Raw genomic sequence first — 13,282 nt, 5'->3', positions numbered from 1 at the left:
ACAAAAACGTGAGTTTTTAGTAATAAACCAACAAAATAAAAATTCAAGAAAAGAAGAACTAAAAATTTTATGGTTACAATTACTTTGCGAAACATTTGGTTAAGCTATTTGTTTATATTTCGTCGAGTTACCCCAGATAAAAAAAATCATGTTTCTACATCAATTTATTGCTGAGAAAATGTAAATATAGTAAATTTTAACGCGCGAAATCAGATACTATGCGAGTCGCCAAGCGACCTGATCTTCCCCATTCGATTGCAAGCCGGCTTTCCCCACGTTCGGCACGCTGCCTCGCTCGTGTTCCTCAATTTTCCAATGGTTTTAAACAAACTTTTTCGGGAACAAAAAATTCAAGAATTCTTTAACAGTAAATTCAATTCTTTCTTGACAAATTGGTGCTAATGGAAACTTTAATTTTAAAAATTAGAGCCACAATGATTTTTGTTTAAATTGTTATCTCGGTTCCTAATAATCCTTAGAGTGTATTCTTTTCATTTTTAAATGCGTAAGAAAATGTCAGCCGAATTGAATGCTTTACATGATTATTTGATTTAATTTAATTTAGTTTATTGCAAAGCTATATAAAAAAAACTACATTTTAACAGAGTAATAATAGACATAAAGTATGATACAATCGATTATAGTTAACATAACCATAAATACAATAAATACTACAATAGTAGCTTGCAAATGGTTAGGCGTCAGCAAAATTGCTGTTACAAAGCCTACCAGTAATAAAACTAGAATAAGACAACAATGCAATAAGAGATAAACTAATAGTTGAAATCATACACACACACACACACACACACACGTACGCACGCACACACGCACGCACGCACGCACGCACGCACGCACGCACGCGCGCGCACACACACACACACACACACACACACACGCACACGCACACAAAGGAATGATGTTCAGAGTTTAATTGAAGGAGACGTCGCAAATATAGAGGAGTATTGGAGTGAAGGAGAATAAATACAAGACAGTTCAGATGGAGAATAAAACGTTACCAATTCTTAAGCCAGCCAGAAGTCTCTGGTGATACGGAGATATATGATCGTATTTACGAACACAATTGGAGAAACGAAGTCTCGAGAACACAATAGGAGAGAAATCTCTAGAAAAAGAGTCTCGAGTCTCAAACATACGCATTTCTTTTCTGATTGCCTTTCAAAGATTTTCATGAAGAGAAATGCTGGTTTATAATTTTTTTCCGGTAAAATTCTATTTATTTCTACTGAACTATTCTTGCTACTCGAGTTTATGAAAGAGATATATAACGCGCATGAAAAATCGTAAACAATTAAATATCTCGTAAACTGTTGCGTTTTAACATGATTTATATTATTTTGGATTAATAGAAGGTGTACACTATTACTACAATTTATTAAAACTTATATGTTATTTAAAATAATCCTCGTCGATGTCGTGAGTCACCGAGTGGCCGAGATTGCTGAGAAGACATTTTCGATCGCTTGGAACAAGCGACTAATTTGAGAAAAAGCTCACTGTCTCACTCTCGGCGCGCCGACGGCGAGAACATGTACATGGGCTCGTACTTGTATGTTACAACGCCACGATAAATGGCTGAACTTGTAGTGTAGAAAAACGTGGAAAAATGTTTTGATAACGAAATGTTTATGTTGCATGCCATTTCATTATTATTTGTTTAATTGTGAAAATGTGACTTGTCTCTATTTATCAAAGTCGTAATAATCGATTAAAACTAAAATTATGTTGGAATTTTATATGTAAAAGCGTATATTTTACTCGTTCCAACAGCTGTCAGACCGTGTGTTTCTATCTATATATAGCCTATATATCTGCCTATATAATATAACTCACTTTACGTGCTTTTTACGACCGCATTTACTGTCAAAGGAAGAAAAGACAGTTTTCATTCGATTTTTACAAGTATTTTAATGCGATCTCGTCATTTCGTTTCATCCAAATTGTTTTTATTTTAAAATAGTGTGCAATATAAATTAACGTCATTCCTCGTTTCTGACGTCACGATTCTAACATGGTCGCCGCGATTAATCAGGAGCCTTAAATCGTGAAGATTCTATGACGTTGAATGATATGTTGCATCCAAAGATAAATTTATCTAGAGCAACACCTATTTCTTCTATGCTTGATTGACATAATCATTTAGGTTCACTCAAAAAACCCCGCACGTTTCTTATGGATTTTGGTTCTTGGTCAAATCTTATATTTTGTGAAATTATAATTCCAGGTATCCTGGTAATGATTAAAAGTGTCAATGAGCGTGACCTTCTAAAATTAACAGTTTTAGATATAACTGTTCAAACTTAGTTAATTTCTATTTCGGATATTGGGCGATATATGCAATCTTGGTCTCACATGATCCTACAGACTTGAAAAAAATACCTAGATGAACCTTATTATAACATGCGAAATAAGGCTTATATTTAGTTGCATTTCGCTTCGCAATCTCAATTGTGGCTAAAAATAAACAATGAGTAATGTCATATGAATAAAGGTGTGCATACATTTTTTTACTTTTAGCATTACCCAAGTTGAGTAGCAGTGGGAAGAATCATGTAGAACATGCTACTGTTGACTTGAATCGGTATAATGGTCATTGGAAAAATCCGAGTTTTATTATAATACTTATCATTATTTTACTTATTATCATTTTTAGCCACAATTGAAATCGCGAAGCAAAATGCGATTATGGCAGCTTTATTTGCCATGTTATAAAGTTCAGCTAAGTATTTTTTTCAAGCTGTAGGGGTCATGTGGGGTCGAGATTGTTTATATCGTCTAATATTCGAAATAATAAAATTAACCAAATTTAAACAGTTATATCTCGGAAACTTTAAAAATTTTAGGAGATCGTGCCCATTAATACTGTTAATTAGGACACCTGGAACAACAATTTTCCAAAATATGAGAAGATTTGACCGAGAATCAAAATCTAAAAAACGTACAGGATCCTTTGATTCTGACAGTATTGATCTTTTTTTAAAAGAAGATGTTATTTTTAAATCCGATGACGATTTTCTCTTAGAATTTTGTAAATGCACTAAATTTATTAATAATAAATGAAAATGTAATGCATATTCAAAGTTATTTTATAGGTTACTTTAAATTTTTTTTTTATATATAGTTTACCTTATATTTGTATACTATAGAAACACGGAGAAAGTAATAACAATTACGAAATTAAAACAAATAACAAAAATATAATATAAAATATAATATAAAAATATTATATAATATAAAAGATAAATTTGTATTCAACAATTTCAATTATAACTATAATATATTTTTATAACTTATAAAGTAACTTTTTCAATTCTGTTTATAATATTTCATTCATAATAACATTATTAACAAATATTTTAAAAATTATTTTTAATAATTAATAATAATTACATTTACACAAATATTTTTATTAGAAATATTTTTTTAACTATTTAAGGCCGCAACACGAATTTATTCTTTTCTCCAAATGAATTTTTCGACTCGCAAAAATAGATCAAACTTCAAAAAATTTCCAAAATTGGAATCTGTTGGAAAAGTAATATGAATAATATTCTTGAAGCTTCCACGGGTGCTTTCTATATAAAAGTTATGCATTTCGCGGGTTTCCTCCGTGTCCAGATCCATTCTTGGAATGCCAATGTTTCGTGAACTTTGCAGTCATCAGGGCAAAGAGCAGCCTGATACTGAGCTGTTCCTCCGGGCCGTTCCGTTTTATATTACGCTACTTATTGGAGTAGTGGGGGGAAATAAGAGAATTATAGATGAGGGGTGGGGAAGGAGGGGGAATTGGTCGTCTTCAATAACCGGGAGAATGGTTTTCCATATTTTATTTAAAATAAAAACATCTCCTATTTCTCTTGTAATCGCCAACATCTTCAGGGAGCATTTTGAAAAAAAGGCCCTCAGAAAAACATCTAAAAAATCAGAAGTTTAGTTCCATTATGTAGACAACACATTCGTGATATGGAGACACGGTAGAGCCGAACTCCATAAATTCCTTATTTTCCTCAATTAACATCCAAATACCTGCTTCACTATAAATAAAGGAAAACGGAAAATTCCTCTTCCTAGATGTTCTTGTTCTAAGAAAACTGACGGTACCTTAGGCCATCAAGTATACAGAAAACCAAACACACAAATATATACTTACATGTCGAGTCACCACCACCCATCACAGAAACAGTCTGCAATCAACTCATTTGTACATAGAGCTTTCACCATCTATGACAAAGAACATCTACAGACAGAACTCAACCACTTAAAACTAGCTTTATTGAAAAACGGACACGACAAAAAAGATATAATCAAAACAATCAATAAACATGCAAACAAGACAACGGTCTGTGACACACAACCAGACGAAAGGATTCTATCCATTCTCCCATATGTCAAAGGAACAACAGATCGGATTGGCAGGATATTAAACAAACATAATGTCCGAACTATCTTTAAACCACCCAAAAGGATAGGACAAATCTTAAGAAATTCTTAGATCAAAGAAATTCTAAAGATCAAAGACCTCCATTCAACTCCGCAGGAGTATACAAAATACCTTGTTCCTGTGGGCGAGTATACATTAGAGAAACCGGGAGAATGGTCAATCTACGGATGAAAGAACGTGATGTCAAGCTAAAACACGTCAGCATTATCAGAACACAACATGGAAACAGGACATCAAATACTGTTAGATAAAACGACCACAATAGCCAACATTACTTCATACTTTCCAAGAAAGTATAGAGAAGTCATAGAGATACAAAACTATTCTAACAGTTTAAATGGAGATAATGGTTATAACATAAATAAAATATGGAAAATCATTCTCCCGGTATTGAAGATCAACCAATCCCCTCCCCCCTCTCACCCCCTCACCCACAATTCTCTTCTTTCTCCCCACTACACCAACAAGTAGCATAATATAAAAAGGAACGGCCCGGAGGATCAGCTCAGTATCAGGCTGCTCTTCGCTCTGATGAAGTGACTGTTTCACGAAACAAGGTTCACGAAACGTTGGCATTCCAAGAATGGATCTGGACACGAAGAAAATCCGCAAAACGCATAACTTTTATGAATTATGGATATTACAATCAATCAGCAAGCCTATTCTATGACTTTTAACGCAAGTTTCGTTTATTTTCATTATTGATTTAATGACTATCGTATCTATCGACTATTGTTATAATATGTATAACCTTATAACGTTATCTATAATAAAAGAATGCGCATGTAGCAATGGAAAAAAATCGATATTACAGAAAAATTGGTAACGTGGAAGTCAGGAGTCGTTCTGGACACTCGTAGAGTGTCGTGAATTTGAGTGCCATAAATTTAAATTTTATACGTTTTATATGTTTTTTTAGGTATAATATCGTATAATACCGTGATTGTAATCCGATAGCTGTGTCGAAAATATTTTTTTTAGTTACAAGATTGATAGTGCTATGACTAACATAGCTGTGTTCCGTAAGAGATTAATTATGTTAGTTACAGTGTTTTTTGAACTAAAAAGAATATTTTCGACACAGCTATTGGAACACGACCCATATAATGTAAAAAAAACCCTAGAAAATTCTCGAATAATCCAATCCTGCTCCAATTCCATCTCCTCTCTAAAAACAATTATCAGCTTGAAACTTCTCTGTGATTAATGTAATTATAAGGTAAAATTTGGCACACAGTTCAGTCCCAAAATCGAGGGCTTAAAAACGACCGATTTTTAGGGTCATTTTTTAAATATTGATGTAGCTTGTCGACTAATCTGTTTTATAATGTTAAATACTCCTTGAACATTTCTAGAAAACATTCCTAAAAAACGGACTAAATATATCATTACACGCAGCAGTTGACTAGACTAACTTTTGCAGAGAGATAATTCATACAATTTAATAACTTGGTGAAACTACATAAATGGGGAACAATTGTTTGCAAAGCAGGAAATTTGTGTTTTTAAAGTAAAATATTTGTATTTATGAGACAGAAAACTTGTATACTTATTTAAAAATTCTCTACTTTGTTACATCCTGATAAAATTCTCTCTTTCCTTATTATAAATATATGATTTATATCTTATCTTTATCTTATCTCTAGTTTAGTCTTATCTCTAGTTTATTTCGTCTTGGTTTTGATATTTTGTCTCTATTTTATCTTTATTTCGAAACTTTATATATTGTTATACCTTTTATATATTGTTTTTTTCCCTTTTATAGCAAAGCATTTTCCACATATTTAGTTCCTTTATTTAAACATTTAAACAGATAGATCATGTATACCCTTATGCGTCACATAGATAAAGAATATCTATTCTACAATCTTTCCTTTTCTTTTGAAGGCCCTTTTTCTAAAATAATAATTAAACAATAGCATATGTTTAATAATTAAGTATTATATACTAAGTAGTAATATATATTAAGTAACATTATATATTAAGATCTTCTCGAATGCAAGGATGAATATCTTTATTTTTTTTCTTTTTTCCTTTCTTTTCTTTTTTCTTTTCCACCATAAAATTAAAACTAATTTAAAATATATTATTACTACGCCTCGTAAGGCGGATGTTAATTAAGAAAATTGAATTTTTATTCTTAACATAAAACCTAGATTCGTATTGTCGACAGTAGAACTTACTAGTGAGTGAAGCCTTGCTGTCTTATCTTAAGAAAACAAGTGCGAGTATAGGCCCTACCAAATCTTGAAGAGTGTTGATTGGTCCTGGGAAGACCCCCTCTTTACCAGAATATTAAAGAACTACAAAAGGTAATCAGTCAGTTAGTAGAAAAATATAATAATCTCGGGATAGAGTCCGTCACGACAGTCGCCTTCGCGAGTATGAACTACTATATATTCGCACTCCCCTCACATAAATTATCTCACATATAATATATAATTATTATTTCTTTCTTTTTAATAAACAACAGTATTAACTTATTGGATCAATTTCAATTTTATTTAAAGCCAGTTATCGATATTACCAAAATATTAGGTTGTTCGGAAAGTAATTTCGTTTTTTCCCAACAGAGGACTTATTGTATTTTTTCACAGCCAACTTCACACTTAAGTCGCATAATCATTATATATTTTGACAGCTGATATAGCAAGGCTTGCTTGTGAAAAAATGATGAAATATGAAAATGAAAAGCAACATTTTCGGCATATTTTACTCTTTTACTATCGAAAAGGTAAAAATGCTGTTCAAGCAAGAAAAAAATTATCCGATGTGTATGGAGAAGATGTATTGACAGAACGCCAATGCCAAAACTGGTTTGCAAAATTTCGATCCGGCAATTTTGATGTTGAAGATGCGCCACGTTCTAGAAGGCCAGTTGAAGTTGATGAAGACACAATAAAGGCATTAATTGATCCAAACCGGCGAATAACAACTCGTGAGATCGCTGAGAGATTAAATTTATCGAAATCGACCGTTCATGATCATTTGAAACGCGTCTGATTGAAAATCATCTTTCATTTTCATAAGAAAAAACGAAATTACTTTCCGAACCTAATAGTTAAATAAGACCTTTCTGTTTGAACAACGATATTATTGAATGCAGATCACGTGTGACATTGGTCTTTTTCTCGAGGGATTATACTCGCGTTATGCAAGAACACGTACATTACATAATGGCAGATATCAATATTCTATCGTATTATTTTTTTCTGTAATTGATGTATTCTATACTAGGAAGGAGGGAACTTGGAAAATCGATATCTCGGCACTTAGATGCTTAGAAAACTTATAATTAGTGTCAAAAGAATAAACGTTACCTCAAACCACTCTGACCATAAAATGTACATATGTCAGTCACTGACATACAAAAAATTATTTAGTAAGGATTGATGTTTACATACGTATAATAAAGTTTTATTACATGTGAGAGAGAGAGAGAGAGAGAGAGAGAGAGAGAGAGAGAGAGAGAGAGAGAGAGAGAGAGTCACATTCGATAATAGCAATTCTCTCAATTCGTTGATCGTGGTAGAGGAGAGAACAACTCGACTATAACGAACAGTACGAAGTAGCAGAGTTTCTCCGAAAGCTATGGAAACTATATGCAGCCGATATTATAATATCGTTTGTAAAATATCATCTCTCACTGGTATGTGGCCATATTTAAAGCCAAAAACAAGAATATTTCGTATCGCCTTGTTAACTATAATCTTGTTAACTATACTGATACCACAGGTAACTGACAATACTGATATGATACATTATACTTTTATCAACGATTTTTTAATCGTCGACAGAAAGGTTTATTAGGAAAATTACGTACATATAATTTGATACTTTTTTCACAGGTAGCATATCAATTTATGTGCAAAAAAAGCTTGCATTGCACCCTTCAAGCAATGACAGCGTATTTATTATCATTTGTGGCTCTATTGAAAGTGTACACTTTCGAATTCAACATTCATACAGTACGTTTTTTAATATACATATCAAGTATTAGGAGCATTAAATATGTAAATATGTCCAAATTAAAAAACATAAGTTAATTCACAAGGACTCCTTGCTGTTCAAAAGAAATTAAGTGAAAAAAGGGCAAATAGGAGTCAAGTAATTGTTGTGCGAAATAATATATAAATGTAACATAAAACTCTATTAAATTAATTTGCTTACATATTTTGACTCATTTTTGAGCCTCTCTCTTCTGCAGAGACATAAATTACTATTATAAATACATTATATATGTGATGACTAATTTATCATAGTTGAGCTCCCTTCACCTCACTAAAAGAAATTCAATATTGGAATAAAATAGATGAATGTTTAAAAATTATGACAAAAAATGATCAAAGATGAATTATGGTTTAGTATCCATGGCGTGTGTAAGAAGTTCGAGGATTTTAGGCAAAGGATTTTGTATCCGTGGCGGTGATATGTACAATGCAAAGACTTGTAGATATTTTTAGATCCGTTTTAATCTCTCTTACTCTGTACATCAGTCCCATCTCTCCGGAATCTCACAGTCGAATCTCTATTTTTCTCGCAAAAATGCTCGCACGTTTCGTCAATCTTCTCCGGCCTTCTTTCGTATCACAATATTATTTCTGCAGGTCCCCTTTTATCCTCATATTTATATTTTAAAAATAATCCGTTTAACTAGCGGAAGATAATAATTAATAATTACTAGTTATTATTTCGTACGTGCATTTCCTCATCATTCTCGGCACGGTGCGAAGAAGGAATTTACCCGATCTGTCAAAAGAAACAGTTGCGTGTACAAGCTTGTATTGACTGCGTACATAAAGGCCCGTGTATCGAAAAACGTTATGCGTGCCTTTCTTTGAAATGCAACGCATCTTTGTCTTATATATAATCGTGGCGATAATTGTCGCCACAATGGAAAAAAACAACTTTGAAGAATTAGAAAATTAGGCATTAATTAGAAATTTAATAAAAAGAAAAAGAGAAATATAGACACTCGGAATTATGTTGTTTTTTTGACATACCATAAATCTTATATAAACATAAGAAAGATTCTAATACGATTGATCTTAAGCAGATTAAAGATCTTACTCAACACTTGCTCTACGATTGGAAAGAATTAAATACTTATGAAGAATACGAAATTATGAAGTCCTACGCTGCAAATGGTAGACGATTCTCTTTGATATATTCTGGTAAGTTGAAATCAATGTGATCGATCTGTATTCGCGTCATATGAGTGTATATATATTGGGTCGTCCGGAAAGTCCGTGCGGAAAATACGCACGGACTTTCCGGACAACCTTGGGTTATCCGGAAAGGTCCGTGCGGAAAATACGCACGAACTTTCCGGACGACCCAATAATATATACACATAAAATATGTGATATATATGTATATATATGACATTTACATAAATTGCGTTTTTCACAAGTATTTTGCTAATACAGTACGTTGCAGTATATTGCTTCGCAGCGATAATTGTATTCATGTCAATGTCCCTTATACCGCATACTCTCGATATCATATTGCCTCTTAATGAATCCCGTCCCATATTACCACCATATCGAGGATACTACTTCGTAGACATCCGAGAACATTTTTTTCAAATATTTTGGCATGCCATTGTGGCCTGGGAAATTGTTATAGCCGGTATAATTGCCCACGATTGCTTGTTTGTAACATATGTCGAGCATGTTTGTAGCAAATTTGCTATAACAGGGTAAGGAAATCATTTATGACACGAGCATACAAAGCTATTCCATAGCAGGGAATGGAAATAACTCGTTACTTGTAACGAAGTTACAGTTACAAGTTACTTTTTTTGATAACTTATTGGTAACTGTAAAATTCGTTTCCGTTACAAAAAAATGTAATTGCATTACCGTTACAGTTACATTTTTTTCGTAACAAAAAAAAATTTTACAGTTACTTTTATATTATTTTTGTATTTTAAACCTAATATATTTATAACATAATTTTCGTTTACTCAGTCTTTAGATAGTATTCATAATTTGTTTTGATTCAAGACCGCTTTAATATCTTAAGATGTTACGCCTCTGTAATTAGTTTATTTAGTATTAAATTGTAAGCTAACTTATTATTAAAAAAAAAGAAATTTTAGTCCAAGCTTGATCATGCGTAATATTTTAGAATTGTATATATAACAAATTTTTCAAACTGCCCGTCAACGAAATTTTCTGTCCCCTAATACATCTTAACCCTTAATACATCTCTGAATCATTCGTGTTACACTTTTCTTTTCTTTGAAATACTAAGAACACCTGGTTAAATAACGGTTTCTTTTCTATTCTTAAAAAGTTTGGCATTCAGAGAACAAGTTTTGTGTTGCTCACCTCAATTCGTACGTATCCTTTAATTGGCATAACTCCGAAGTTCACCTCTGGATTACAAATGATCCAACGTGTGTACAAAGTGTACATTTTTTAACTAAAAAAATTTTTTTTTCTTTATTTTCAATTAATTGTTAGTTGTATTGCGAGAATATTTCACGATTTATTAAAAAAAGAATTTAACCCTAGAACAATATATTAGCCCTTAATAAACATTCTTATTCTAAATGTTGTCAGTAATGTTATAAAAAATATTTTCCTAATAAAGTATAAGTTTTTTAACACAATAGCAATCATAAAATGCATTGTTTAAAATGTTAATGCAATATATTTTTAATTTATAACTGTTTATGCATATTAAAAAACATCATCTTTAGGTTACTCAATAATTAAATTTTTTGAACAGTCTACACTTGAACTGTTTTTCTTTTTATAGTTTGGAATGTCAATTTTAAAATTGAACCATATTTTTTCTTTAAACATTCTTATTTCAGAGTTTTACATTTTTGTATGAAACAGTGTATTTTTTTCATTTTGTTAACTATATTTAGTTATAATAATTTATCTGCAATTTGTTATAAGTATACAACTATACAAATACTTTCTAAAGATGTCAAAATATACGTAAAAATTGTTTAATTATTTTTATGTACTTGTAAAAGTGATGAAAATTAATCCAGAACACTAATAATCGAACGTATATAGTAAGGGTGCCCAAAACTAAGGTACTAAGGATTAAAATGTAATCTTAATTAAAACTATAGTAATAGTTATATAATATAACAAATTAAATTTACAAATAATTTACGTTGATAATAAAAAATACATAATAAAAAGTACATAATAAAAAATCGCTCAAAGCCAAGGTCAAAGTCGATTGAAGGTCATTTGAGGCTGTGTAAAGGGAAAGTTTTACCGTAAAATATATAACAAATTGTGATATGTCTGATATCATATAGAAGTATAAAATAATTCCTGAAATGTTGATAGCTGTCAACTGCCGCAGCGCAATGATTTTGACAACTGAGGAATATACCATTATTTTTGGAATTATTTTAGACTTTTACGTGATATTTCGTCCAGACATCTAGGTTTGCAGCATATTTTACAGTTTCAAAATTACAAAATAATGTTTTTAAGAAAAAACTAAAAACTAAAGCTAGTATCATTATTGTGTATTACTTTTATCAACGAAAAATGCTTTTAAACAAAAAATAGTACATTTTTTTAGACTGGTTGTATTTTAGCATTTAGACTGATGTTAAAAAAGTAACGAAGAAATAATGAATAGTTTTTTAAAGTAACGGTAACTGTAACGAGTTATTTTTAAAAATCAGTAACTATAGTAACGATAACTTGTTACTTTTTTGACTCGGTAACAAGTAACTGCAGTTTGTTACTTTTAAAAATAACTTTCCATTCCTTGGCCTATAGTATATAATCTTGTAATAGAGACACTTGAAATTAAATGGCATCGATGTTATTGTATGTTATTGTATGTTATATCGCGAATTATTTACAGATTTTATTATGAACACTTGTTTCACGATTGTAAAAATAAAATGGAAATTGTATCATCATTAAACTCTGATGATATTACTATATATTCCAAGAGAGTTGCATTCCTCATACGTAAACACCGCGAAGCTTTAGAGTGAGTGTACGATGTGAATGGTAAACAATAATACGAAATGTAACAGGCACATTTGCATAGACGTAAATGTGCACACAGGATAAATTTAAAAATAATAACTCTTCACGATTGAAATTTCTCATTTGTCGCAGATATGCGCAACTTCTTGAAGATACATTTACTATACCTTTCGCTATGCAAATATTGATAGTAACTATAGGAATGAGCATTACTTTGCTGCAAGTACGTCTGATTACATGATTCTTACAATTTTTAAAACCTACATACCCAAAGTGACACTCTATGAAGAAGAGTTCAAATATTGTACGTATTTCTTGTGTTACAGATTACACAGGATAAAAGCGATATCTTAGAAGCAACAAGGTACGTGTTCTATATCGGTGGCCAATTGATTCATTTGTTTTTTCTTAGTTTCGAAGGACAAAGACTGATAGATCACAGCCTTCAGATACGCGATAAAATGTAAGATGATATTATTTTTGAATCATCTAAATAATATATATGTGATTAATTATAGATACAAGTATAATGTTATTTCCTGTATTTTCCATATGTCTTAAAAATATCGCAGGTATAACAGCTTCTGGTATAAAGCATCCATGAAATTACAAAAGATAATCATACTAGTGATGATGAAAAGTCTTTATCCGAGTTTCTTAAGCGCCGGAAAAGTTTACATTTTCTCTCTACAGAGCTTCACTATGGTAAAGCAAGAATTGTCGCAAATGTTCTTTCGAATAATTTTAATAACATTTGATGTTCTTACCTTAAAGGTTCTACAAACCTCGATGTCGTATTTTACGGTACTCGCGTCCTTTCAATAATTTATTACTT

At 31.4% G+C, this 13,282-nt stretch overlaps 1 protein-coding gene across 1 annotated transcript; it reads left to right on the top strand.

Annotated features, from left to right (window-relative positions):
- The first annotated feature begins 8,053 nt into the window (after positions 1–8,053).
- LOC108756515 lies at positions 8,054–13,272 on the top strand. Its single transcript, XM_018500392.1, has 8 exons — positions 8,054–8,197; positions 8,311–8,430; positions 9,519–9,636; positions 9,902–10,163; positions 12,580–12,670; positions 12,774–12,910; positions 13,020–13,152; positions 13,222–13,272. Exons 1-8 carry the CDS (start codon positions 8,054–8,056, stop codon positions 13,270–13,272), a joined length of 1,056 nt encoding a protein of 351 aa, XP_018355894.1.
- Positions 13,273–13,282: the final 10 nt, after the last annotated feature.

This window comes from Trachymyrmex septentrionalis, unplaced genomic scaffold, assembly GCF_001594115.1.
Source record: "Trachymyrmex septentrionalis isolate Tsep2-gDNA-1 unplaced genomic scaffold, Tsep1.0 scaffold128, whole genome shotgun sequence".
Lineage (NCBI taxonomy): Eukaryota > Metazoa > Arthropoda > Insecta > Hymenoptera > Formicidae > Trachymyrmex > Trachymyrmex septentrionalis.
This window is presented reverse-complemented; position numbering and strand designations above follow the sequence as displayed.

Coding starts and splice junctions, on each gene's coding strand:
- LOC108756515 (XM_018500392.1), top strand. CDS start 8,054: ATGGAAACTATATGCAGCCGATATTATAATATCGTTTGTAAAATATCA. Junction 8,431..9,518: donor TCGAATTCAACATTCATACA/GTACGTTTTTTA, acceptor GATCTTAAGCAG/ATTAAAGATCTTACTCAACA. Junction 12,671..12,773: donor TGAGCATTACTTTGCTGCAA/GTACGTCTGATT, acceptor CTTGTGTTACAG/ATTACACAGGATAAAAGCGA.